The sequence below is a fragment of the Magallana gigas genome, chromosome 2 (assembly GCF_963853765.1).
Source record: "Magallana gigas chromosome 2, xbMagGiga1.1, whole genome shotgun sequence".
Lineage (NCBI taxonomy): Eukaryota > Metazoa > Mollusca > Bivalvia > Ostreida > Ostreidae > Magallana > Magallana gigas.
This window is the reverse complement of record NC_088854.1, coordinates 35159172-35187115: the sequence shown is the minus strand read 5'-3', so window position 1 is coordinate 35187115 and position 27944 is coordinate 35159172. Positions and strand designations below refer to the sequence as shown.

Below are 27944 nucleotides of genomic sequence, written 5' to 3'. Positions count from 1 at the left end.
TAAAATAAAAATGACAAATCATTGAAATTTTATTTTAATTCTGCTTGAGCCGAGATGTCTTTTGCTTGAGCCGGGGTGTCTCAAAATTTGGGCCGACCCGTCTTGGCCGAGGAGTCCTGGGGCCGAGGTGTCCTGGGGCCGAGGTGTCTGACATTCTCCTAACGTTACCCATTTTACCAACTTTCCGTTCTAAGTGCCAAGGTAAACATGAAACAAACAAAGCTCACAAGACTCTCCATGGTGTAACGTTAAAGGTGAGTCATTGTTTATAGACCTGCATATGATAATTATTATGTAAACGGTGTGTAAACCATTGGACTGAGCGCAGAAATTAACACAGTGCAGTTTGATTTTTGTAAAACGAAACGCACACAGAATCCGCCTGGTCATCAGCCAATGTGAACTAAACGTCGCGTGCTCAGTCTACATTATTAAAATTATATAATAATTATTATAACTATTAAGTAAAATTAAATTCTTGTATAAAACATTATTATTGTATTAATATACAGTTACATGTTCCATTTCCGTATATATCTCATTTAGAGATCAAAGGATTGTGTTATGTAAATTCTTTAAAGATAGAATAGGTGATAATCATCTGCTAAGCTTCTGAATGAGCCAATTAAACACTGTCGTGTATCCGCGCCGGTAGTGACATGTTTGGATAACGTGAAAATGGCGTATCCATTGCAAAAACAATGGGTGTTGTGTCCTTTTTTCTATCGACAACGAGGTAAATATTAATTAAAATATCGTAATAGTCGTTCATATTTTTCTGAAGGTTTTGCAGTTGAAAAGAGTGTGCGTTATTTTTGCTCATCGTTAATAAAAATGACTTATTTGTAGAAAAATCAATCGTTAACGTGTCATTTTAACGCTAAAACCAAGAACTATTTCAAGATTACGTAGATAATATAACACATACTAAAAATCTGAAGCAGCCAAAATTTATTTAAAACATTAAATTAACCAAATAAAATCAAACCGATGTTTTTTTAATACATTAATATATATAAAAATAGCAATAACTTCATGCACCTGCTAAAGAAGTAGTACGGTTTGGATAAATAAATTATTCCGGTTTGGATGCTAAAATATAAATTGTGCAAATGGTACGGTTTGAAAAATTTAAAGTTATAGCATTTTTGATATTTTAGACATAAAGAGAGAAGTTTGCAGTTTATCGGTGTGCAACCACAGGGGCATCGTATCCGCTCTACACTCTATGACATACGTGTATGTTCTTTATATATATCATAGAGTGTAGAGCGGATACGATGCCCCTGTGGTGCAACCGAAGATACATCTTTTAAAAAATATTGGGTCATTCAATTACAGCATGCAAAAGATGTATTTAAAGTCAGGTGAAAAGAACTAAATGTACAGACGATGAATTTTTCTTTCCTGTCCGACATTTTTAGGTCTTTCCACCTTTCAGGTGAAAGACCTCTTGTTTTCTTTATGTTTTTAGGTCTTTCCACCTTTCAGGTGAAAGACCTCTTGTTTTCTTTATGTTTTTTCTTCTTCTTCTTCTTTTTTTCTATTTAGCTCAGAGTGACTTTTTTATTATTAGAGTTATCCAAACAATTTAAACTTTATGTAATTGCTCATTAAAAGTTATGGTACCAATTGACCCTGTGTCAAAGAACTCCCAGAACTTACAGAGTTATTGCCCTTTGAGAAGGAAATGCTTGTTATCGCTACTCCTCTGAAACCATAAGAGATAGAGATTTGGAACTTTTACCAATGTCTTCATAACACTTAGAGGGTTCTTCAATCTATTCATACCAAAAAGATCTGAGGCCCCCTTGTAGTAGTTATTGCCCCTGAAAGTATTTAAATTTCCATAAAATCACTTCCAACTTCTTTATTATTTATTATAGAGACTTCGGACCACTTGGGATGGAAGCGTCTACCTTGGCCGAACAAAATGACAAAAAGGTCAAAGGTCAAGGTCATTTGAGAAGCCGTTAATTAATGAGTTTTCATATCTCTTTTGTTAAGGGTGGTAGAGAAAAACTTTTTTATGGATTTAGTAGGACATCTTAAGACAATTTAAAATATAGCCCTTTGGCTCATACTTTTGAATAATTACAGAGTTATAGCCCCTATTGTACGAAATGCTTGTTATCGCTACTCCTCTGAAACCATAAAAGATAAAGACTTGGAACTTTTACCAATGTATTCAGTACACTTGGAGGATTCTTCAATCTATTCATACCGAAAGGATCTGAGGCCCTCTTCTAGTAGTTATTCCCCCAGAAAGTTTTTAATTTTCTATAAAATCATTTCCAACTTTTTTATTATTTGTCGTACAGACTTCGGACCACTTGGAATAGAAGCCTCTACCTTGGCCAAACAAAATGACATAAAGGTCAAATGTCAACGGCATTTAGATGTCTTTTAATTAATGAATTTTCATATCATTTGAAATACAGAATTATAGTAAGGGTTTCAATAGCTTGCTGGATTGCGCAATATGGTATTCAATTGTGTCAGCCAGGTATCACATCAAGTCCTGTGGTTACTCAAGTGGAACTTGTTATTCATTTTGTACAAAGACAGCTAGCCTGTAGAACACTCTCTTCTATTGTTAGCTTTACTGTTTATACGATTGTGTAAAGAATATTCACTTGGCTCAGTTTTGTTCATAGTAAGTGGAAAAAAAAATTCAGAAAAGTAATTAGATAAATCTTTACCGATATATACCACACGGAATTTTTAAAGAAATGGCTTGATAATAATAAAACTAAAAAATCTCTTTTACATTTGTAAAACCATTTATCAATTAATGGCCTTGTGGTTTTCCCATTTTATAGTACAACATATATCATAGGTATAGTAATGTTTTGTATATCTTATTGAGCAATCTAGCAATTCATTAAAATATTAGGTGGAAAGACCTCTAATTGTTCTCGAACAATTAGCCTACTAGTTTCTTCTTCTTCTTCTTTTTTTCTATTTAGCTCGGAGTGACTTTTTTATTATTAGAGTTATCCAAACAATTTAAACTTTATGTAATTGCTCATTAAAAGTTATGGTACCAATTGACCCTGTGTCAAAGAACTCCCAGAACTTACAGAGTTATTGCCCTTTGAGAAGGAAATGCTTGTTATCGCTACTCCTCTGAAACCATAAGAGATAGAGATTTGGAACTTTTACCAATGTCTTCATTACACTTAGAGGGTTCTTCAATCTATTCATACCAAAAAGATCTGAGGCCCCCTTGTTGTAGTTATTGCCCCTGAAAGTATTTAAATTTCCATAAAATCACTTCCAACTTCTTTATTATTTATCATAGAGACTTCGGACCACTTGGGATGGAAGCGTCTACCTTGGCCGAACAAAATGACAAAAAGGTCAAAGGTCAAGGTCATTTGAGAAGCCGTTGATTAATGAGTTTTTATATCTCTTTTGTTAAGGGTGGTAGAGAAAAACTTGTTTATGGATTTAGTAGGACATCTTAAGACAATTTAAAATATAGCCCCTTGGCTCATACTTTTGAATAATTACAGAGTTATAGCCCCTATTGTACGAAATGCTTGTTATCGCTACTCCTCTGAAACCATAAAAGATAAAGACTTGGAACTTTTACCAATGTATTCAGTACACTTGGAGGATTCTTCAATCTATTCATACCGAAAGGATCTATGGCCCTCTTCTAGTAGTTATTCCCCCTGAAAGTTTTTAATTTTCTATAAAATCATTTCCAACTTTTTTATTATTTGTCGTACAGACTTCGGACCACTTGGAATAGAAACCTCTACCTTGGCCAAACAAAATGACATAAAGGTCAAAGGTCAACGTCATTTAGAAGTCTTTTAATTAATGAATTTTCATATCATTTGAAATACAGAATTATAGTAAGGGCTTCAATAGCTTGCTGGATTGCGCAATATGGTATTCAATTGTGTCAGCCAGGTATCACATCAAGTCCTGTGGTTACTCAAGTGGAACTTGTTATTCATTTTGTACAAAGACAGCTAGCCTGTAGAACACTCTCTTCTATTGTTAGCTTTACTGTTTATACGATTGTGTAAAGAATATTCACTTGGCTCAGTTTTGTTCATAGTAAGTGGAAAAAAATTCAGAAAAGTAATTAGATAAATCTTTACCGATATATACCACACGGAATTTTTAAAGAAATGGCTTGATAATAATAAAACTAAAAATTATCTTTTAAAACCATTTATCAATTAATGGCCTTGTGGTTTTCCCATTTTATAGTACAACATATATCATAGGTATAGTAATGTTTTGTATATCTTCTTGAGCAATCTAGCAATTCATTAAAATATTAGGTGGAAAGACCTCTAATTGTTCTCGAACAATTAGCCTACTAGTTATAAATGTGATGAAACCAAAATACTTCCACATGTTCGAAGGGAACTAAAACTGGATGACTAAGTTCATTTCCTTAGACAAGCATGTTTTTCCCTCTGATTAGATGGTATACAAATGTATTAAGTATTATAATTGATCAGAAATTGATTATTTAACGAATAAGGAATCATTCTTTGATCGAATATCATGAGTTGATTATTTTGGTCGGGGCGTGGTCAAACCCAATAAAGCTCGAAACGAAATTACACCTCACAATATCGAAAGAATGATTTCTTATTACTTATATTAATTTAATTCACAGCAATTGTACTTTTAAATATTTGAATAAGCAAACGTCATTTGAATTTACTGGACTGAATATGAACAAATTGATAAGTTCAGTGTTATCACATGAAAAAAACACTGAAAAATGTAAATATAGTAGTTATATCAAGTTTTTTTTTACTAACATTTCAAAAGAATACTTTCTTAATTTTAAATTACAAAGAAAATATAAATTGAAACATGAGGAACGCAATAAAATGTAAAAAAAAAAAAAAAAAAAAAAAGTTTTTCACCTTTAACCTGAAAAGCAATACATCATATTAACACCTTAACAGACAACTATCTACTACTTTTTTGGCAAACGACTATATGATGTGTTTTTTAGTTATTCTGAAATGATATAATCGTGAAGTACGTTTAACGGAGAACGTGCTTGGTAATATTATGAAAGTGAGCCTCGTTTTCATTCAATACCAAGCCCAAAGAAATTTCTACAATTATTTCACTCCCAGTGATATAATACAAAGTACCATAGATGTCTGCCAAGTCATACATTTACTATGTTGTTAGAAATAGTTGGTCCAAAAAATTCAAGTGATGTCGAGACCTAAGTAAACATAGCCATTTTATATGTACATTTATTCAATCATAATTCTCACCAGAAAATCAAAACGATAAATGTGTATCAATGTATATCAAGAAGTTTTGGTGACTCATGCGGGAAATGATGGTGGACACTGGTGTTACTGCAGAAAATGTACAAAACCCGCGTTAGTATTTAACATGAAAGTATAATGATAAAAATTTCATAGTTAAAAATTTGCCAAAGCGCAGTTGTTAGGCTGTTGCAAAACTAAAAAAGTTGTTTGGGAACGTTTCAATTTTTAATTAAAAAAAAATAGACAAGTATGATGTTTGATAAGTTAAATACTCTGCATCAAAAGTGTTTTAGTTTTCATTTTCATGAAACCCATATCAGGATACCAATAATTAAAAATCCACGTTATCACGGTTTGTTCTGTGCAGTGTATCTATATATTATATCGTTTCAATTTTAAAAGAGAAAAAAAAAATATTTGTATCATTAGATGATTTTACAGACTTTAAAGTTTTAAAAGTTGGTATAAATCTATATTTGACTGATCTCTTTTGATTTTTTGGCGTTTTCACGTTTAAAGCCGATAACGTTATAGAAGCATAACAATTAAAACTGTCGTAAACACATGTTTTTTTTTGTGTCGGTAAAGATTTTTGTAAGGCTAAATCTTTCGAAATTAATATCGATGGAATGATTATACAACAGACTTAACATATTTGTAAAGCACTCTGTATGCCATTTTTATATGCCAATTGCAAGTTACTTGGAGCGTGTGTAAAATTTAAATTCAAATTACGGTATATTAAGTTTTGTTGGCTTAAATGCACAAGTCTTTAACGTGTATGTTTATTTTTTTTAACAATGTGACTTTATATGTCTATCACATGATGATATCCATGATATTGAAAGCATGCTTTTTAGTGAGGGCATGTATATCGCATAGTAGCGATGCTATATCCCCTTCGCGAGGGGAAATTAAAGAAACTGTTTACACTCACATATAAATTACATCCAAACCGTATCAGATGCGTATCCAAACCGTTCTTATTTTGAAAAACAAGGTCATCCAAACCTGTTCCGTTGTTCACAATTAATCGACATAAACTGCTTATTTACATCGTTTTAACATAAACTTCGTATAACTTTACAGATTTTATCCACTTTTAAATAGATCTGACGATCTTTTTCATGTAAAAGTAGACAATGTATGCCTTAAATAACACGAAAACTTTTCAAGAGGCAAACGGAACCACCATTTTCACTTTATCCAAACACGTCACTACCGGCGCGGATACACGACAGTGATTAAAGTCTCAAATTCTTTAATTGTTTAAAAACACCAAGCGAATCATTATAAAAGCAAGAAGACGGTTATCAACAATGTACGGCAATAAAATCTTGCAATTAACGTATACCAATTACGTCATTTTTGATGAAGGAAAAACATATTATATACGAATAATTAATAAAAGTTAACAAGTTTTTAAGTTAAAAGTAAATGAAATAACTTATAATATTGTTTATTTATAAATAAGGAGCGAACGAGGTTTAAGGCGAACGATTATTTGGGCGAACGATAATTAGAGCGAAGGGACCTAGAGCGAACTGACTAAGGCGAACATGTGGATAGGGCGAACGCACCCGATACCCTGTGGTACATACGGGAAATTCGGGTAATTCCGGACAGTAATTAGGTCATCGCTAATTCACAAAGATTTTTCACTATAAATTCATTAGTTACTATTTATTTTTCATAAAGGGTACCTGCAGTGCCAGTCAATTTTTGATAATGGAGATCTATGTGTGTATAAAAACATCATCCTGAAAATTTTACAGCGATCACAAAAGTAATTTTCGAGATAATTGGGGAAAACCCGATAACACACCTGAACGAGTTTTGAATCAAGCCAATTTTGCGCGAGATGAACTGTGACGTCACAGTGTCAATGCCGCTGTAAGAGAAACAGGAATATCGTATGAAAACTGTTCGTTTTATTGCATTGTTTTATCGATATATGAACATTTTTTTCTTTTGTTTTATTTCCTAATCAACCCTGGATGAGTAAATGTACTGTTGTTTGAGGTTAAACCCGTATTTTATCGAACAAATATGCCGAATTCAGGCGTGGCGTAGTGTATAACTTCAATTCCAATCCTAATTTCCATATTAATTTTTTACATCCTCCAAAAAAAAGTGGGGGGGGGGGGGGGCAACTCCTTCATAACTCTATTTTTTATATGTAAATTTTAAAAAAAATTAGTGGCTGCAAGAAAAAGTGGGGGGGGGGGGGGCCTGGCCCCCCCTGATGCTACGTGCCTGCATCATGTAAAAAAAAAAATAATAAATATGAAAAATAAATGAAATAAAAATAAATGCATAATCATACCAATAACATCCTGAAAAAATTAATTAGCACAATAACAAAAACTTATCATTATTTGTTATAAAAAAAAATATCACAATTTTGCCAAAAATATGTCACAAAAATCCAAATATGTAAAACAAAAAAAAGTAGCCCCAAGAATATTTCTAAATTTTAACATAATAATAATCAATACATGTGTAATAAAAATTGAGCATTAAAAAAATTATCGATGGTGAAATTAAAAAAAAATAAATATTTGAAAAAAATACTTGGAGTTTTAAAAGTTACCTCCCTTTGAAAAGTTAAAACAGTGCTGAATAACAGCTAAAATGATTTTCGACATCTTGTAACCCTTGGTTTACAATCAATTGACTCTTTTAATAATGCTTCAATACCGTCATATCCATTTCTTTCATAAGACAATTTCAGTATGATTTAAGAGTTACAGAACATAAAAGTGAAAATCTTTTTTGTGTAGAGATAAAAACGCTTTTAAATGGCAGCCACCCCCCAGCCTCGTTAAACAAAGGAATATACAAGTGTAAGAGGGTGGGAAATCATTACACGGCCACAATCCTATCAGATTAACCGAAAATGATTATCAGGACAAAATATAAAGGGATATATAAGAAATGGTTCAATGTTTTTATATAATATCAGATTAACCGAATTATTCAATTAATTGCTACATGTATCAGATTAAGTGGAACCCTCTGTATGATATCGATAATATTTTTCTCATGTGTAACGTAATTAAGGGTTTTTAAGGGTCATAATATCAAAACTTTGATCACCTATATCTCTTAAAGGAAAATATTTTGATAAGCAGTATAGAAGAAAAGAGGCTCAAAATGATTTATTGAACAATATTTAGGCATCAAAATTTCGTAAAACGGTCCCATAGAGAGTGAGATTAGGGATCAGCCCCTAAAAAATTCTATCTCAGATATCTAAAAAAAACAGTAACGAATGTCTAAACACTTGATAAACAAAATTTGTTTAGTTTTAAATTCCCTTTCATTTCCCTAAGTTCCTTTAGTCCCTAAAATTGGGGACCAAGAGGGGTCCAAATCTATTCTAAATATCTTTGGAATGATCAAAATTTCTGATAAAAATTTTTCTGTTGTCGTGCCAGGTGTTGTAGTTGTAAACTTTTCACATTTTTCATCTTTTTCTCCAGAACCACTTGGCAGATTTCAACCAAACTTGGCACAAAGCATCACCCCCACACAGGTTGTGCAGATTAATGTTTGATCAAACCATGATTCCCTAGAGAAAAGGGGGGGGGGGAAGAAATAGAGAAAAATCTTCTTACAAGTTTTAAGGTAGTCCTATACTCGGCACTAAATGGGCTCAAACTTTGTAAACTTGGTTTTAAATGATAGTCATGCATCCTATAAACTGATAAATGAAAAAAAAAAGATAGGTCCACATGCTTATTTTTTTGTTATTGGATGTCATCCATTGCACCCATGTTTTGACATTCTTGAAAAAATATATATTCTCAATTTCCTCTTGTGAATTATTATTTATTCCATAACAAATGAAGTCTCATATGCAGAATGCAACATATACATTTCATTTAATCATATATAATCATTTTTTGGAAAAATGTTAATAAATTTTCTTCTAATGTGTCATATATGAGGCAAAATTTGTCAAAATAAATTGCAAAATTTTACATTGCAGAGATAAATTCGGGTTATATTTCAAGTTTTATGGACTCAAAGTGAAATTAATTGATTTTATTTCACAGATTAGCATCTTAGAAAAGAAATTTTCTTAAAAAAAATATATGTTGACATGTTACTTTTTGTGTTATAGACTATATAACAAGTATACTCCCCAAATTTTTTTTCTTCCAAAAATCATGAAATATCATTTCTTCCAATGTACATGAAATCTGAGTTTATTTAAAATGTTTACAAGTTTTCACAATTAATTTAAGTTTAAAAATAGATAGAATGAAATAAAACTTTGCAATTTCTCAATTAACACGACGAGAGGATTTATAAATAAACATTCAATTCATATATTATTAATTATATGGTATATTTTTGTAATTATAGTTTCATAAATAAATCGTATTCATTTCTCAAAAAGAAAAAAAATAGAAGTTTATGCACAGGGGCCTGTGTACAAAACGCAAATTCATCGGAGAAAAATAACAAGAGGGACGCCATTTTGGATACCGCCTCGCTTCATTTTAATAGCTGTTTTCTTTTTCTTATTGTTAAACTATATGTTCATGTATGCATCGGTTTTGTATACATGATTTCTTCATTCATACATGAAGCTCACCTCTGCAGAAATCATAATTTTAGTACGGTAGGTGAGATTTCTGTGAGTATTATTTTTTGTGGGAAAGTCATGGATCGAGTTGTCGATAAATAGATGATTGTTTACGCGAGAAATAGACAAAGTTTGTTGATATACATTTATACGTAAATGGATAAAAAAATACGGAGATGGGATCTTACAGAAATAAACAATAATTAAGGAAAACGTTCTTGCCTGCTTTTATAATCCAGTGTAATATAGAGTAAACAACCTTAGAAAGTTGTGATCAGTTACTGCCGAAGAAACAAACTTCTTGTGCACCACAGTTTTACAATAATGAACATTCTGAGTCGTTAGGAACGCCAAAAACCAAGACTGTTGTAGCTTTTAATAAATAAACACCTTTAACAGATTTATTTGAGCGACAATGCTTACTAAGTTGTGTTTACAATGTTAACACGTCGATCAATTTGATCGTCATTGCCGACTTCATTGTCCCTTTTTCGGCAATATCATCGTTTTTTATCCGTACTAGTGGCTCAAACATGTACGACTGAATAATAAGATTCTTTTAATTTAGTCGACAGCATGTAAAAAAACAACTTACATGGTGAATTAATGTCAAAATTTAAAGAAGATAATGCCAATCCTACAATTTGTTTACAATTAGCTGTTTGAAGAAGGTCGCATGTGACGTCACTGTACCACGTGACCCGCTATCTAATTAACGAGTTTTTAAACGACCGGGGCTATAATTCAAATTGATATTATGGATAATTACTGATTTTATACCGTTAACAAACTGTTAGGAGTAATTATTAGATACACAAGGAAGCCAAAAAATATAAAATGTCGTATACTTTAGAAACATGCGATATGTCCTTTAATGACTTTTCAGGGTATGTTATTTTAGCGATTGTGCAACACATATAATACAATATAAATTACATGTTGTACATAATGAAATACAATGCCTTAATAATTCATCATGCAAATGGAACATGGTAAATACCACAAGAAAATTAAATGAATATTTTCTCATTACCATATGCATTTTATACCAACAGGTCAAAGCAAATGAGTGCATGTTTAGTCACAAAAATTTACATGATCTTAATTCAATACCACTTACAATGAACTGCCTTCATACAAGCTGCAGAAAAGCTTTTGATTCAACCATAATATCTAGAAGCGATAAAAAATTGCACAGTTCACTTTAAAAATTTTACATTCTTGTATTTGATTGACACCTTGACAAAAACATGTGTAAAACAAAATTTCTAATAAGCTTCAGTGTACAAAATGCCTAAAAGCATTTCAGATGTTTGAAAGATATTGCACAACTTTCTCAATAACTGCTTTTGATTTTGACACCTTGCATCTTCTTGAATTAGCAATTGGGTCACTGAAAACATTTCTTATGCCATTGTTGGGGTCACGCTTGTGAATAATTTTAAGCTTGGCTAAATTCAAGGAAAGTCCCACTAGCTTACTCATAGTTGCTGCAGAAATAACTTTCATCTTAACAAGAGGTTCTAACGATGACTTGCAGCTGTAATAAGACGGTCTAACAAGATCTTCACCATTACAGTTAACTTTAAGTTTTTCGTGAAAAAGTCTTTGGAGAACTTCTACGTCTGAAGCTGCATTGTGCGCATTGTATGTTTCTCCCAGAAGTTTCTGGACAAGGTTTTCTTGCCTGTAATTACCCATTTCTGCTTTTGGATAAATCCTTTTGGACAACTTGAGAGTATCAACAAATCCAAAAATAACATCTTGAAATTTCTCAAGTAGGTTGTGCTTGAAAAGATTATGCATAAGCACAGGGATGTCAAAACTTATGATATTATGTCCAATCAAAACTGCTTTTGGAAAACTCGAAACAAATGCAATAAACTGTTCAAGTCCTTCCAAAATTGTTAACGAATCAACAGCTTCTCCCTTCAGCTTTAGAACTCCTCCATAATATGTTAATCCTGTGGCAGCTGAGGCACCAATACTGATAGTACAGGTTGGTCTTGTATAGACGCTAAACTCTCTATCCCCACACACACAAGCGATCTGGAGGATGTCTGATGTTCTTGCTGCAATATAATGTAAAAAGTTCACTTATCCTTCCAAATAATTTGTAATCAAATATCAATTACGCATACATAACAAAGGTTACTACAAACTAACCTAATCCTGTAGTTTCTAGGTCAAAAACTATCAAGGAACTGCTGTCTACGGAGAACTCTTTTGACGGAATGGTGATGTCCTCTATGTCAGTACATTCATCAAATCCAATATTGGTGCTGTAGGTTTCACCTAAAAAAAATTTGGAACAACTTTTATGCAATCATAATATGAAATGCTCTAGCTTTACAAAAATTGCCATTACATACAGTGTGAAATAAGTACATGTACCGGTACATGTATTTTATTTACCCTCAAGCACTGAGTGAGTAGCATCTTTTGATAACCTTTCACTCTTCAGTTCTAGACGTCTTCATTTGGCACTGCGTTGGGCTTGAAGTAAATCGCTTCCTTTTTAATGAATTTGCCAGTTTTGTGGTGTATTTTACCGTAAATCTTCCGGGAGACATCTGACACCTCTTGTTGAGCTAATTAAAAGACAGAAAGACACTTATTTATTAATTACTTCAATTACATAGAAATTAACACGTAGTTCAAATTTATTAAGGATAACTATTCATTACATGTTAAAATGTCATGAACATGTATTATTTCTAGCGATATATATACATGCATTAAACGTAAAAATCAAAAATTCATTTAAAATTACATGGAATGCTGGATTTAAAAATAAAGGCTCTCTGAAATTATTTGATATGTTAGTAATAATTTAATAACAAATATCATGATTTCAAATATATGAACAACTGAAAAATAAAGTGAAAAATTATGCAATATGACCAGTTTGCAAATATACATTTTCATGGAACAAAATACATTCATAAATATTATAAGCAGGAATTTTGGGTAGCACTAGGTAACGAGATATACCGGTATATAAACATGTAAGTGTACATTGATGTGTTCAGATTCATACATGTATTACAATCTGGCCATCGAATATTTATGAAATCAAAATTAACAACAATAAAACAAACAACTGGTAATTCTAAAAAAAAAAAAAGTTATCAAACAATCTGTCAATCTAAACTGCATCTGCAATTAACAGTTCTACCTCTGTGATATATTTGTAACCCTCATTCTTTTGGCATACAGTGGCAGAAACTCTTGTTTTTAGACTCTCAGATCCGCCATAAAACCTGTCATCATAATTGTGTGGATCTCAAATACCTGTACATGTACTTAAAGCATGTAGTATGAAATATTATTTACTAGAATACTTGAACTTGTGATTCTTTTTCAGTAAACTTACATTCTTTTTGGTGCTTTGCTTGCTACCATATGGTTAAAATTTTCATTAGTTTGCGTGGATCCTAAAGTGGCCAATTCCTCGACTTTTCCAACATATACTTTAAAAAGATCTTCCAAGGCAACACGTAACGGCTGATCTGTCAGAGGCTTACCATATGGCAAATTCCTTGGCTTGTAGCCTGATTTTTCACTCCTGCACCATACCCCACATTTGTCATGTTCACCTGAAATCAAATTTGATAAATTGTAGTCAAGATCTAAACAAGATGAACTTTAATACATGTACTAAAAATGTATTTATATGTAATGTTTCAAAACTTAGCATAGATCTGTTTATGCATATATATACATACCATACAGATGAGGAACAATCTTTTGCAGATCTTCTTCAAGCTGTGTTGATTTTCCTTGATTTTGTTTGACACAATACATAAAGCATCTCTCCACATGACCCCGAACTTTAACATTTTTCAATGCTTTGAAGGTGTTACTCATATCAACTAGCTTGCCTGTGAAACCTTTGCGAGTATGATTACTATCGCACTTCTTTCTGATGTTAGGATCCACAGTGGCTTTGACCCTCGCAATCGTGGTAGAATCATTGTCCATGACCAAAGTGTTGACCTTCAATTCATCATTTTTTTAAAAAATAAAACCACATTTTACATTATCATATACACATCAAAAAGTGATACTGTTTTCTTCATTTCAGAAATACCTGCTTTCCTGTATTCATTATGTCTTGAAGCATTTCACAGGCCATGGCTGGCTCCATGGACTTTGCAGAGGCAGTCCAGTTGCATGAGCATGCATGTTTTCTTGGGGGGGGCTCCCTTCTTCTTAGCATCACGGAAAACCCTAGACATTTTTTTGTGGACTCTCCAATCAAAGTTGCATGTCCTATAATAATATTAACCAAAACTGTCTTATGCAAGAGAAAACCTCTGTGGTTCACTGCATTATCAAATAGATTAAACATTGGATGTAAAAAACATCCAATACTAGGTAACCCATTCTAAAAATCAAATTTTCATTTGTCACCGGGACAATAACTAAATCAAAATTTGTACTCAACCTGTCAAACTGTTGTAAGCACGGCCTGTGCCTCTTTTTTGCCACGCTCCGTCGAAACTTGCTGTTAAATTTCCATCACTTCTAATAAAGTAACAAATACAAATTTTCTGGTTATATATTAAATATGTGGTTTCTGTGGTAGCATATAGAGGGAAAAATTAAATAACAGCAGTCAGTGATTTTTAAATAGTACTAATATTTTATTCAAACAAATCTTAAAAAGTTAACTCAATAATATACATACAATCTAACTTCTTCCTCCAAATTTTTCCTGCAGGTCTCCTCTGCCATGTCTGCTAGATGAGGTACAATTTCTCTTTCTCTGCACTTAATGCTCTTGGGTGGTATAGTTGGAATATTCATAGCAGACAATAAACTATTCACATGCATCTCTCCAAGACCAGCATCTATCATGCCTACAATCATTATAATATTTTCTTGTGAAAATCAAATACAATTTTCTTTTGTTTACCGATGTATCCCTAAGATTTATTTATTTGTTATCAAAATAAAGTCTCATTCCAAGTTTTTAAGTTATCCTTACCTGCTGCCAACTTTGTGTTAACATCCCAAGCAATACCACCAGCAATAGTTTTATGCCGGCTACCAGTCGGGATCTCATTAACAAGTTGACAATAGTTACATCTTATCAGCAACATATGTCCTAATCCAAATTTTTTCTCACCAGTGCAATCGTTCAGATGGAGGGGCTGACTGCATAGCTGGCAAGACTTTAATCCGTCTGCCAAGATTCCTAAGTTAATTTTTAACAACAAATAAGATATAATATTCCATAGCATATAAACTAAAATTACGGTGTATGGTCCACACAAATATTGTCTGTTTTGGTTTGTTGTTATTACCTAGTTCTACAACTCTTCGTCCTACACGCCATTCCCCCTCTTTCAAGTTTTCATCAAGAGGAATTTCAATTTGCTGACTTGGATCGGGGATGTCACATGCAGCATACTCGTGATCGTAGCTAATAATTGGTACAACGTTAGCAGCTGAGGCGGTTTCTTGTCTCCATCGTGATTCCCTTCCCCTTTCCAAAGCCTCATTTATTTTGTCCCTTCCCTTTTTACAAAATTTCCCCTTAAACTTCGCCATTTGTTGTTACGACAGCTAACTACCGGATATAAAAAACGCTGAGTAAAAGTCGAACCAAAACCGTAAAAAATTCACATCTCGGAAAACAAAAGTGTGGTTTATTGCGGCTCTAATTTTACATGTCGGTGTGACGTAGCGCGATACTTGGACTACTTTAAAACAACAAAAGGGACCTGGTATTTACCATAAGAATATGTGGCTTAAAATCGGCAGATTTTTTACATTTCTTAAGCAAGATCTACTGTTCTTAGTAGTCAAGATATTTTGATTTTGAGACTACCATGCTGATTTGAGTTAAGGCTTTTGTCGCTCAGGTGAGCAATGTGGTCCCTGGGCCTGTTGTTACTTAATTTTTTCAACCAACTCAGTAAGCAACCCTCATAAAATATCTGAGTTGAATACAGCCTACCGGTACTCCGGATATATTGAAATCCAGGGGACCATGCAAATTATTTCAATATATCCGTATTTCAATATAAGCGAAATTGACTGAAGTGAAGCCGCCATTTTTGAAAGTTCAATCCCGATGTAAGCATAGAAAACCAAACCCGAACAAATTATTTGGTTCAAAATTGACTACATGGAACATAGTCCTTGAAAGTTTGATTAAAATTCTATCCGAAAGTTTTGTTAGCTCCATTTTGTTACTATCTTAAACCTCATCATAATCTCGGATCGCGTTCTTTTACGATTAAGAAAAACGTTAGAGAAACATCACCAGACTCAAAAGCTTCAAATATTGCTGAACGCTGCTTGTATATCATCGTAAGTGTACCCGCGATAATCTCAAAATCCTTAGCTATTTCGAATTTAGGCTTTGTCCTTTCATCAATAGCCATAACTAGTCTGTATTAAGAGTCCGGAGATAAGGTATTTCTTTTCCATGGAGTTGCCATGTTACGTCTAGCCTCAATACATCCGTATTCGTAAAAAAAAAAATTAAACAGTGAATAAATTTTACTTTTTAATAGAAGTATAAAAACACGTACACGTGAAGAGAACTTATCAATTCACACCTTTGTATATATCAACCAGTCAGTCTGGCATAATTACTGTCACCAACCGTGACGGCAGCCGCCAGGGAGTACTTCAATATAACCGTTGTAAAAATAACTAATTATTACCTTTGTGGACCGATCAGTGGCTTCAACATATTAAGCGATATTTCAAAATAATCGATTTCATTATATCCGTGAAATCAATGCAAAGAATATGAGAGGCAAAAACTGGGGATTTATTTTTATTTCAAAATAAGCGGAATTTCAAAATAAGCGAGTTCAATATAAGTGGAGTAAGCTGTATCTACCATAATCTTTATGTAAATAATACTGTACCCTTGATTTTACTATTTACAGGTCACTTGATACCTAGATTACGTATCAGTTATAGATATGGAAAATTCCATGGCCAGTGTTGGTGTATTCTCTTTCCTTTGGTGTAGCTTATATTTTGGCCTGTGTTTGCTGAAACCACAACGAAGCAATGAGTGGCACTGTCGAACAGTAACTGCAATACATGCTGTAGTTGTATGTTTACTGTCCATGTGGTGTGCATTTATACAAGGACCATGGCCTTTCACAAATGCAGGTACTGGTATTTGAGTTTTTAGGTCACCTGAGTCACTCAGGTGAATCATTGCAATTGGTCTTCGTCCGTCGACGTGCGTTAACAATTTTACATTTTTAACTTATTTTTGAAAACTACAAGGCCAATTGTTACATTTTTAGTGTGAAGCATATCTATGATAGAAGAATCAAAATTGTGAAATTCATGGCTCTACCACCCGGGGGTGGCATGGGTTGGACCAAATATGCAAAAAAAGCCAAATTTTCAAAAACCTTCTTCTCCACTCCCACACCTGAGGAAAAAACTTAATGCATGATTATGATGTCCATGAAACCCTCTACCAAAATTATGAAATTCATGGCCCCTGGATCAGGGGTTCAGGCTGTAGGGTGGGGCCAATATGGCCATATAGTAAAATTGTATTCAATCTTAGAAAATCTTTTTCTCCACTCTCACACTTGTGAGAAAAAAACTCATTGCATAGAAATGATGTTCATGAAGTCTTCTACCTAAATTTTGAAATTTGTTACCCATGGGACAGGGCTTAAGGCCCTAGGGTTGGGGCCAATATGGCCATTTGGTGAAAATGTATTAAATCGTAGAAAATCTTCTCTTTCCTCCCATGCATGTAGGAAAAAACTGAATGCATGGTTATGATGGCCACGAACTCCTTTACCTAATAAGGGGCTATTTTAAAACGGTTTCATGTAAATCAAAAGTTTCTACCCTTATTAGGAAATAAATGATATCATTATTAATAAAGAAGTTAACTATTTTTAGAAGTTGTTTAAATTTATTAGTCAAGTAAATTGATGAAGTGACCATATAGGGCATTAATTTAAATAAAATTCAAAATTACTGATATGATTGTAGTGTTTTGGCAATTTTAAAATTGTTTGTAATATAAAATTTTCTTTTTTAACATATTTTTACATAGTATGGTAATGTTTTGGGAGTTTATTAAATTTAACAAGCTCATCAAAAAACTCTCTGATATGGATCGAGTTCTATTGTGCCATAGGAGAAAGTGAGGAAAATTTGAAACAGCTAATTGCATCTGTCAAGACTCTTATTAGAAAGATATTGAAAGTTTTATCAACAGAAGAGCCTTGCTTGGCTACCGGTATTTCCATTTAAACTGCAAAGGGAGGGGTTATTGTCATTTTGTTGGTTTTTCTTTAAAACAGTTAAGGATCAGGCCGACTTTAGTTTGCATTGCGCATGTTTTTGCGCATTCTAATATAATACAGTTGATTTATACTTCTTATGAATTTTTTTCGATATCATTTATAAAATTGAACACAATAAACAAAATACAGATAAAGATATTTAGATTTTTAAAGGAATTTTTTATTTTTAACACGATTTTTACGTTGTGCGGTAAGGGAGCATTGCTATTGCGCTTTTATGACATTATGATAAAATGAAGCTTTGTAGGAGTACGTTATAAGAAATAACATAAAAGAAAAAGTAAAAATTGTACGCTGTTGAAATTTTATATACAGAATGATGCTATCCTCGAGGACATTTTCCTCGTTTTTGGAATGAATCCATTATTATACCAATCATCATTCGTGATGATCCAAATATATAGCAAAATTTGGTGCATTTTAATATTTTGAGATGGCCCCCACTAAAAACCAGACGGTAGAATTTTGTGTTTTTTACATATAAGGTAGGAAATTATATTACTATTAAATCATATATAACAATTTGAGAAAAAAAGCTAATGTAGTATTTTTTTTAAAAACTGCTTTGATGTGCGGAAAATGACAGTTCCCTATATATTCCTATAATAAATGTACCTCTATTTTGAGATGGTCCCTTAAAAGAACCAGACGGTCGATTTTCATGAACCTTCGCAAATGAACTAGAGTTGGTTTAAATTACATATGGTTAAAAAATAAAGAGTTATGCTATTGTAGTTTTTCCGCAAAAAAACCCAAATCGGCCTCCTTAAATAAAAAAAAAATATCATCAGATATGTAAATTTGTAAATGTATTACTGTTATACTTATGTATTTACAGTGAAATTCTGACAATTTTGAATTTTTCTTTATTAACTAATTTTTTTCTTACAATTCTAGAATTTTGTTTTTTTTGATTTATTTGTTTCCAAACTTTTATTATTCAATTCAATTATTTGTCCCATTTGAAATAATCCTTGCAGGGGTATTAGTCCCATTAGGACAGTTCTAGTTTCTGCTGATACTGACTAAAAACTGACTGCTTACAAAGAAAGAAAATAAAGCCGTCTCAAAATTTAAAATTTCAGGTCTCCCAATGTAGGGTGGGGCAAAAATACTCATAAAGTGTATAGAATAGGGATTCTTAATGCAGGGCTGGCCAAAATGGTCATTTAGTGTTAATGTATATAGAATGTTTAAAAAACGTCTACTGACACAGAATAAAAACTGACTGCATATTTACTGCATATTTAGAGAGAAAAAAAACTTTGAGCTGTCATCTTTAGTAATTTTGAAGCTGTGTATCAAAGTTGAGATATTGAGACAGTTAATGGAGTTATCTTCCCTTGCTTCCTCATAATAGAGTTATCTTCCCTTGCTTGTTCATTATGAAGTTATTTATCATCAAATATAATGTATAATTAAGAAGTTTTATGATCAAAAAAGTTATGCGAGAATTTTTATCATTGGAAACAAAAACAGTTTTTTGAAATTTTTAAATAAACAAATAGACTCATGAATAGTAAAGTAGTAATAAGCTAACCAAAATCACTGATAAAATCACTGATAAACAATACATGTAAAATGATTTTAATATAAGGACCTGATTGTGATAATGTGACTTTGTATTTTGAATATAACACATAAATTATCAATTGATTTTAAACTGATTATTTTTTGTTTAAATGCCCACAGGGAGAGTTTGTGTCTGCCCCTGGACATTGGGGATGGGAGGTTGTGTTAAATAAAACATGAAACTAGCCACCTTGTTATGGTTTATCTATGAAAACATTTAAGCATTGAAATCTTATTTTTGGATGTCGTGAGTCCTATGACCCACCAAGTGGTGCAGAGAAATTGAATACCGGGCGTATAAAAGCATTATTTATATTTTCATACTGATATATATTTGTGTGATATATTGTATATCGCTGCTATAAAGCCATTATTTACACTCTTTGTCAGGGATATGAAACGTACATGAAACAGCCATATTAACATGTTATTTAGTTAGCTTCCGTGACAAAAAAATAAAGTGCAGTGCCAGAAACTTTGTGGAGAAAATTCTTCTTTTATTAAGGATAGATATATATTAATGACTGTTTTTCAAAAGTTCATATCAAATTGGTTATGTAAGATTAAAAGTTTCATTTAATCTTACAAAAATAAATATTCTCAAAACAGGTGGAGATGTTTATATTTGAGCTCATGGCATGAACTAGCATAGTGTATTCGTAGAAAATTGAACATTGCAGATTTCCAATGCAAAGATAAGGGGAAATATACACTGAGTGTAAATATATACACTTAAAACCTATCTTGAAAGTAATCAAATGTGGGGAAATTATTTTCTATCAGAGCCATGTACCTTTTCAATATTAGGTCATGCACTCTATTATGTTTTTTATTTTTTTCTTACTAAAATTATAGATTTCATAGTCTTTTTTGAAAGATTTTAGGCAAGAAGGTGGTCGTCTTTACAATAATGTAATTTTTCTACTGCAGAACAAAATCTAATTAAAAGCATATATGAGACTCCTGGACAAGTTTGTGTATAGACTATGGTACTCGGGTAACTGTTAAAGCCTATAATTTTGGTTTGTTTCTTCATATTACAAAACAAGTGTTGACTGTGTTTTTGGGCAACATTGATTATATTAGCCCTCCAAGGGACGAAATATTGCCCGATGCAAAGCGGTATTGAAATAGTGTTATATGATAATGTACCACTATTATAACATTGTTTCATATATGATATTGTTTGATATGATATTGCACTATATAATATATAATTTAATCACATGATTTTGTATCATATGATACTTTATGATAAGAGACATTGTTGTATCATCTTATATTGTATCATATGATACAATATATTATGTATCATAAATGATACAATATCATACAAAACAAAATCATATGAAACAATATGATCATTTATATCATTGTATCATATCATACAATATGATTACATATTTTACAATATGGTGATGTATTATGTGATATGATAGTGTATCATATGATACTGTATAATATTTATTATGATATTGTTTTTCATGATGAAATACATAATATATAACACAATACAATACAATATTATTTTTTCTAATTCATTATCATATCCTGATACAATGTCACATGTAACAATAGCATATTGTTTCATTACATATTATAGTATTATATTGTGTTATATGATATATCATATGACACAATATTGTATTGTATCATAGGATGCAGTATTATATCTTCTATTGCTATATTGATGAAAATTGTATAGAACAATACCGTGTAAAATTAACATTTGATTATCAAACAATTTTTAATATATGATAGTGTCAAACCACACTACAGTACCCATGAATATCCAAGATCATTAACTATGATTTTCATTTAAGATGATAATGGTAGTCTCATAAAGGTGATGCTCTGTCTCGGTGAGCTTTATTATGTGCGACTACCTATGTTTTCATCTTGTTTACTAAAAAAAATGAAGCCCCGATAAACCCTATGAAACAAAGCTATTCTTGTGAAACATCATTAAAAGAATTAATATCTTAAATTTCATAAACTTGAAGGCACCTTTCATTTACTTGATCTTGACCTTAAATGGGCACTGCATGATGTCAATTTTTTTTCTTTAAATTTTAAATTTCTAATTCTAATGATTACAATGCGCAACTAACCAAGGTATTTTCATTATATTAAGCCAAACTTATCATGTTATGAGCAAGATAAAAAATTGGCAGACCATCGGAAATACTGTATTTATGCATTGTAAATATTAAAAACTTATTTAAACTCCTTTGATTTATGTCAATAGTTTATTTTATACATTTTTTAAATTTCCTTTTTAGGTGGTCCAAGCACTCCACTACAATCCTTAACAATCATGATTTGCTTAGGATATTTTATCTTTGATCTTTCCTGGTGTCTCTATTTTCAAACTGAAGGTAAGTAAAATAAGCATTTCAGAGTGTTTTAGTACAAAGCATTAATCAAAGTGCTGACATAAGTGGATGCATCAGGAATCATCATTTATTAGCTCACCAAGATGAAGTTGGCGTCCAGACCTGGTGAAAGTTTTTTGTGCAGGTCCTGAATCTAAGTTATTACTTGTCCTGTCTTCACCAGACATGGATGATACATCTAGACCTACATTTAGACCTAAAAGACTTGAATGTTTAATCTGGGCAATAAATTTCAAATGCTAGAGGAGGTTAAGGTGTTTGGAGCATGCTAAAAGTTTTGTGGCAGGGCTTTTTGATGGCTATATCCAAGTTACTACTGGTCCTATCATTACCAAACTTGGGTAGGTGGTGCATTTTGTGGCACTGATGTACTCCACAGCCTTGATTGATGAATCGGAGCCACAGGTTTTGGATGCTGTATGAGGTTAAGGTTTTTGGAGCTGGTTAAAGTTTTTAGAGCAGGTGCCCTCTGATGATTATATCTTCTTCTTTTTCTATAATTTATTTTTTTTGTTTTCATTTTCACAATCATATATGATTTCATAAAGAAGGTAATATATATTATAAGGTATATAAGAATTTTTGGGCATTCTCACTTTCACACTCTTTCTCTCCCTTACATACTACATTCTCTTCAGAGCAAACATAAAGGATATATATATAATTATATATATACACACGCATACACACACACACACACATATATAAATAGAACAGTTGTTTACCATGTTTAATATTATATCTCAAATATGTTTTTCCAATTTACCCAGAGTTTATTAAATTTTGTAATCTCACATGATTTGATAGCTATATATTTTCCAACTTTATATTTGAATGACAGATGATGTAACAATCCAACAATGTCAGGTTTTTTGTCTTGTTTTGAACAATTAAAAATGTATTGCTTGGAGTACAGAATTATAAAATTAACTACTTTGTTGTAACCACTGAATGGAAGTTCACCAAATAGTACATTTTTAATATTAAAGCCAACTCTATTTGAAGTTTTTCTATAAATATACATACTAAGATTATTCCATATAGGAAGTATTTCTGAACATGTCATAAATATGTGCTGAATTGTTTTTTACATTTTCCTCACAAAAAGCACATACATCATATGAAATAACATTAATCTTTTTCAAATAATAGTTTGTTGGAAGAATTCTGTGAAGAATTCTGTATTGTAGCCATTGTATTGAAGTATCAGTAGTTGTCTTAAAACAAACTTTAAATCAAAGGCCGAAACAGCCACAAAGGCATCGAGCTGACATTTTCTTTTATGTAGATTGATAAAATGATATCAATAATTTGAATTTTTGTACTAATAGTCGTATATCAAATAATACATATTAGAATAAAAAAAGTAAATGAATTATGTTTTGCATTTAAAAACAAAAATCACTATATTTCCATATATAATAGGTTGTGATGTGTTTATAAAACACTCATCATGGTTACAAAAATCAAAGAAATTTCAAAGTTAAAAAAAAATTTATTTTCTTTCTGCTTTAAACAGTCTTTGAACAATTTTCAAGGGGAATACATTGATTACACTGTGTCTCTAATTATAATATTAAAACATACTTTTATTTATTTCAATTCCCGTTTGAAACAAGATTATCTATGGTATGGTTGTTTACAAACAAATCCACAACACGTGCTATTTAAATGCTCGGCAAAACCGACTGCATTATCGTGTTTATTTATTGCAACAAAATCACTAGATACATTTATCGCTTACATTTATTTTGGGGGCCGTGCCCGATAACAAATAAATTTACATATCAAATTTTATTTCTATCGGGCACGGTCTCCAGTTAAAATGTAAGCGATAAACTAAAATAATATTTAGTGAATGTTTACACCTTTTGTATTCATCCGCCATTCTTGATTAGGCAAATTTATACTTATGCAAAGAGTTATCAATAACCAGGGAGGCAAAGTTGGATTTTTTGTACACAATGTAGTTGAATAAATGGAATAAAAATCTTGTAATACGTTTAATACTTTAAGGAACTTATTTTTTGTGCGCATTTAAAAGGCGGTGCAGTGCATGAATTTTTGGACGATTGCCAATCCAGACGATCGCTAGAAGGCTGCCGAGCATTAGCTCGACGCCTTAAAAAATCTTTCACAGAATCATTTATATCTAAGTGAAGTGTCTAGTTCAGTGTTCCATTTTTGAATTGCCTTGGGAACAATATCTTTACTTTTAATGAGTTGATACAAAACTTTGGAACATTTTTCATTCAACAGTATATATTCAAAATAAAAAGGAATAAATTGTGAAAAATTTTTACTCACATCAGATCTATTAACTGACATGGTCTTGGAAAACTTAGATATTGCACTGATAACACTATTAAATTGTATGGTACAAATATTTGTCAAGCTAAATTGCTTTTCAAAATCATGTTGTGTTAAAAAAGTTCCATCATTATTAAAAAATTCACTAACTATTTTAACACCATGTTCATAACACAATTTGACATAAATTGTTTTATTACCAACACATATATTTGTATTGTACCAAACTGGCATAGAAAAGAATTTTTGCTTGAATACAGTAAAACTCGGTTATAGAGAAGTCCTGGGGACCAATGAATTTACATCGTTATATCCGTAATTCGTTATATCCGTATAACGAATTCGTAATAATAACCATAGCGAATTCACTATATAAATATTTTCTTTCACCAGACTATAACTTTTGCTGATTGAGGCTTAAAATAAGAATTACATTAATTTGATACGTACCTTTTATAATCGGATTGTGAGTTGAAAAATTTATATAAAAAAAAATTCATTCAAACTATTATGCTAAATGGTAGTGAAAACTTTTCTAACTGTAAAGAAATTTGTTATAACATTGTTAAATTTTGTTATTATTTACCTCTATGTGACTCTAAATCAGTTCGCTATATCCGTAAATTCGTTATATCCGAATTCGTTATAACCGTGAAATTTTGCAAAGAATTGTTAAGAATTTGATCGGGGACTCACAAATACTTCGCTATATCCGAGAATTCGCTATATCCGTGTTTGTACTAAACGAGTTTTACTGTATTATGTTATCTGAAGCTTGAAATATTGTTAAGTATGACTGGAATACATCTTTCCAGAAAACATTACTATGTTTCACAATATTATGCATATATTTGTCACCAAAATCAAGCATATTTTTTGTAACTTCATTGCCAATGGATTTCAAAAAAGATGTCCATCCATGGTTTCTTATCTTTAAAAAGTCTCCTGATTATTATATCTTAGTTATTACTGGTCCTAACTTCACTTAACTTGCATGGATGGTGCATCTTGTGATACTTATGTACTTGACAGGCTGATTATGAGACACATATTTTGACTGCTGGATGAGGTTAATGATTTTAGCTCACTTGAGCTGAAAGCTGAAGTGAGCTTTTCTAATCAAAATTTGTCTGTTGTCATTGGCGTTTGCGGCATTGTCATAAACTGAACCACTGGGCAGATTTCAACTAAACTTAGCACAAAGCATCACTGGGTGAAGGGGATTTAAGTTTGTTCAAATGAAGGGCCATGCCCTCTTTAAAGGGAAGATAATTTAGAATTATTGAAAATTTTTTGGTATTTTCTCAAAAACTATTAGGCCAGAAAAACTGTATCTTGTATGGAAGCATCCTCAGATAGTGTAGATTCGGTTTTGTGCAAATCATGGTCCCTTAGGGTAGGGCAGGGCCACAATAGGGGGAAGGGATAAATTTTTATGAAGGAATATATAGAGAAAATCTTTAAAAGTCTTCTTCTTAAAAACCATTAGGCCAGGGAAGCCCAAATTTGGGTGGAAGCATCCTCAGAAAGTAAAGATTCAAGTTTATTAACCATAGTCCCTGAGGGTAGGGTGGGGCCACAGTGGGGGATAAATTTTTACATTAGGAATATATGGAGAAAATCTTTAAAAATCTTCTTCTTAAAAGCTGTTAGGCCAGGAAAGCTGAACATTTGAGTGGAAGCATCTTTAGATAGTATAGATTCAAGTTTGTTAATATCATAGTCCCCGGGGTAAGGGTGAGGCCACAGTGGGGGATGAATTTTTACATAGGAATATTTAGAGAAAATCTTTAAAAATCTTCTTTCCAACGGAAGACCCTAATAGTAATTAGGAGAAAAAAAACAGTGCAAAAACTATAAGGTCCCAATGGCCTCCTCTTTTAGAAAAGTTTAACTTTTAAAATTTGAAGTAACAAGAATTCGTGTTCAGATGAGCGATGTAGCCCATGGGCCGCTTGTGCATCGATTTGACTTTATATTGCTTTAATCTATCTGTTTTCTGTTAAGGTATGCCAATGCTTCTCCACCATTTATGCAGTATACTGGGAATGACTGTTGGAACCATCACTGGAAACTATGGAACTGAAATGATAGCTACTATATTTGGAAGTGAAATTACAAATCCATTATTACAGTTTCGCTGGTTTCTGAGAGAGAATGGAAACAATGAAACCATCTTACGGGAGATTGTTGACCATGCATTTATGTTTTTATTTGGTTTCTTTCGAATTGGAATTGGATCGTATTTGCTTCTGAGATATTTTCAGCAAGATACAGATTTTTGGGGTCGTCTTGGTGGTGTTGTTATATACTGTATCAGCTGGATGTTTTGGATCAACATTATCATTTTTGCTGCTAAAAAATACAAAAAGATAAAATCTCATGAAAAAAACAATTCTAAAAACAACAACGACTCAATGATTGAAGATGATTTGGTCAAAGAAGGTGAAAAATCCTCCTATTGCAATTCCGAAAAACTTTATTATAATAAATCACAGAGACAGTTGAATGGAAGCTCAAATAAACATCAACTTCATTTACAAAGATTCATTACTTACAAATACAGTAGTCATTAAATTCAAAATGCAAATGATTCTATCTAATATATATGCTGAACTGGGCTTTTTGACTATTATTTTTTCCTATGTCGGCATTCTTTGTTGCCTTCATTTTCATGTTATTATCTTTTTCCAGAAATCGTAATGCATATTTCAACAAAATTTATACACGGCAAACCTTCGATGAAGGGCTTTAAAGTTCCTTCAAATAAAGGACCCTGGCTATAAGAAAAATTCAGGAAATGATGAAAATAGGGCAAGATTGTTTAAAATATAGGTCTTAATGAACCAAATAGCCAGTTAAAAAAAATCCACATATCTTACGTAATAAATATTGGAGTTTACCATGACACTTTACTTTATGTAAAGGTAACGGGAAAATGTAATTATTGAAATGATTGAAAGCAAATTAGGATGAAACATTTTGGTGATAATTCTTACTAAACACCATGGTGGATACAATTTGGGGAAATGTTTGTTATCTTTTTTTAATTTATATTGTTCAGTATTGTTTGTTGTTGCTTTTGCATAGCACTATTGCAGCGACAGCAAATTTCTGTTTATTGTAATTTGTGGAATAAAAAAATGGAAGTTCTGTTTCTAATTCATTCACCCAAAATCGGTCACACAGATTCAAGGGTGAAAGGGCTAGCCCCTTAAATGAGGGGCCAAGGCACTCGTGAACTCTATTACAAATAACTTAAAAACGATAAAGATTTTGTAATGCATTATAGAAGCAAAGTTGTTGATTGTACCAATATCTATTAGACAGCATCATTGCCACGCCCATTTATTACGTAATAAGGCACTTCAAGGGGTCAAAGTACTAAAACATTGAACAATATAACTAGAGAAGTAGAAATATTTTGTTAGACATCATAAAAGAGAAAATGTTTGAATTTATGATTTAAATCGATTCCACATAT

At 32.0% G+C, this 27944-nt stretch overlaps 2 protein-coding genes across 4 annotated transcripts; one reads left to right on the top strand and one right to left on the bottom strand.

Annotated features, from left to right (window-relative positions):
* The first annotated feature begins 30 nt into the window (after nt 1–30).
* LOC105325135 (TLC domain-containing protein 5) lies at nt 31–27613 on the top strand. Of its 2 annotated transcripts, none has more exons than XM_011424531.4 (4): nt 31–254; nt 16782–17013; nt 22037–22132; nt 26468–27613. In XM_011424531.4, the coding sequence occupies exons 2-4, from the start codon at nt 16818–16820 to the stop codon at nt 27034–27036; spliced, it is 861 nt and encodes a 286-aa protein (XP_011422833.2). In that variant the 5' UTR covers nt 31–254; nt 16782–16817; the 3' UTR covers nt 27037–27613. The 2 variants fall into 2 exon arrangements, with proteins under 2 accessions (XP_011422833.2, XP_065932412.1); XM_066076340.1 differs by lacking the exon at nt 31–254 and adding an exon at nt 8761–8808.
* On the bottom strand, nt 11953–15588 carry LOC117681434 (uncharacterized). 2 transcript variants are annotated; one of them, XM_066076337.1, is made up of 10 exons: nt 15180–15588; nt 14861–15070; nt 14561–14732; nt 14318–14397; nt 13961–14142; nt 13596–13866; nt 13244–13466; nt 13046–13130; nt 12283–12458; nt 11953–12162 (listed from the first exon to the last, which is right to left on the bottom strand). In XM_066076337.1, the coding sequence occupies exons 1-9, from the start codon at nt 15424–15426 to the stop codon at nt 12321–12323; spliced, it is 1608 nt and encodes a 535-aa protein (XP_065932409.1). In that variant the 5' UTR covers nt 15427–15588; the 3' UTR covers nt 11953–12162; nt 12283–12320. The 2 variants fall into 2 exon arrangements, with proteins under 2 accessions (XP_065932409.1, XP_034301785.2); XM_034445894.2 differs by lacking the exons at nt 11953–12162; nt 13046–13130 and having other exon boundaries at nt 12354–12458.
* Nucleotides 27614–27944: the final 331 nt, after the last annotated feature.

Coding starts and splice junctions, on each gene's coding strand:
- LOC117681434 (XM_066076337.1), bottom strand. CDS start 15,426: ATGGCGAAGTTTAAGGGGAAATTTTGTAAAAAGGGAAGGGACAAAATA. Junction 13,131..13,243: donor AGCAAAGCACCAAAAAGAAT/GTAAGTTTACTG, acceptor TTATGATGACAG/GTTTTATGGCGGATCTGAGA. Junction 12,459..13,045: donor GTTACAAATATATCACAGAG/GTAGAACTGTTA, acceptor TCTTTTAATTAG/CTCAACAAGAGGTGTCAGAT.
- LOC105325135 (XM_011424531.4), top strand. CDS start 16,818: ATGGAAAATTCCATGGCCAGTGTTGGTGTATTCTCTTTCCTTTGGTGT. Junction 17,014..22,036: donor ATGGCCTTTCACAAATGCAG/GTACTGGTATTT, acceptor TTTCCTTTTTAG/GTGGTCCAAGCACTCCACTA. Junction 22,133..26,467: donor TCTCTATTTTCAAACTGAAG/GTAAGTAAAATA, acceptor TTTTCTGTTAAG/GTATGCCAATGCTTCTCCAC.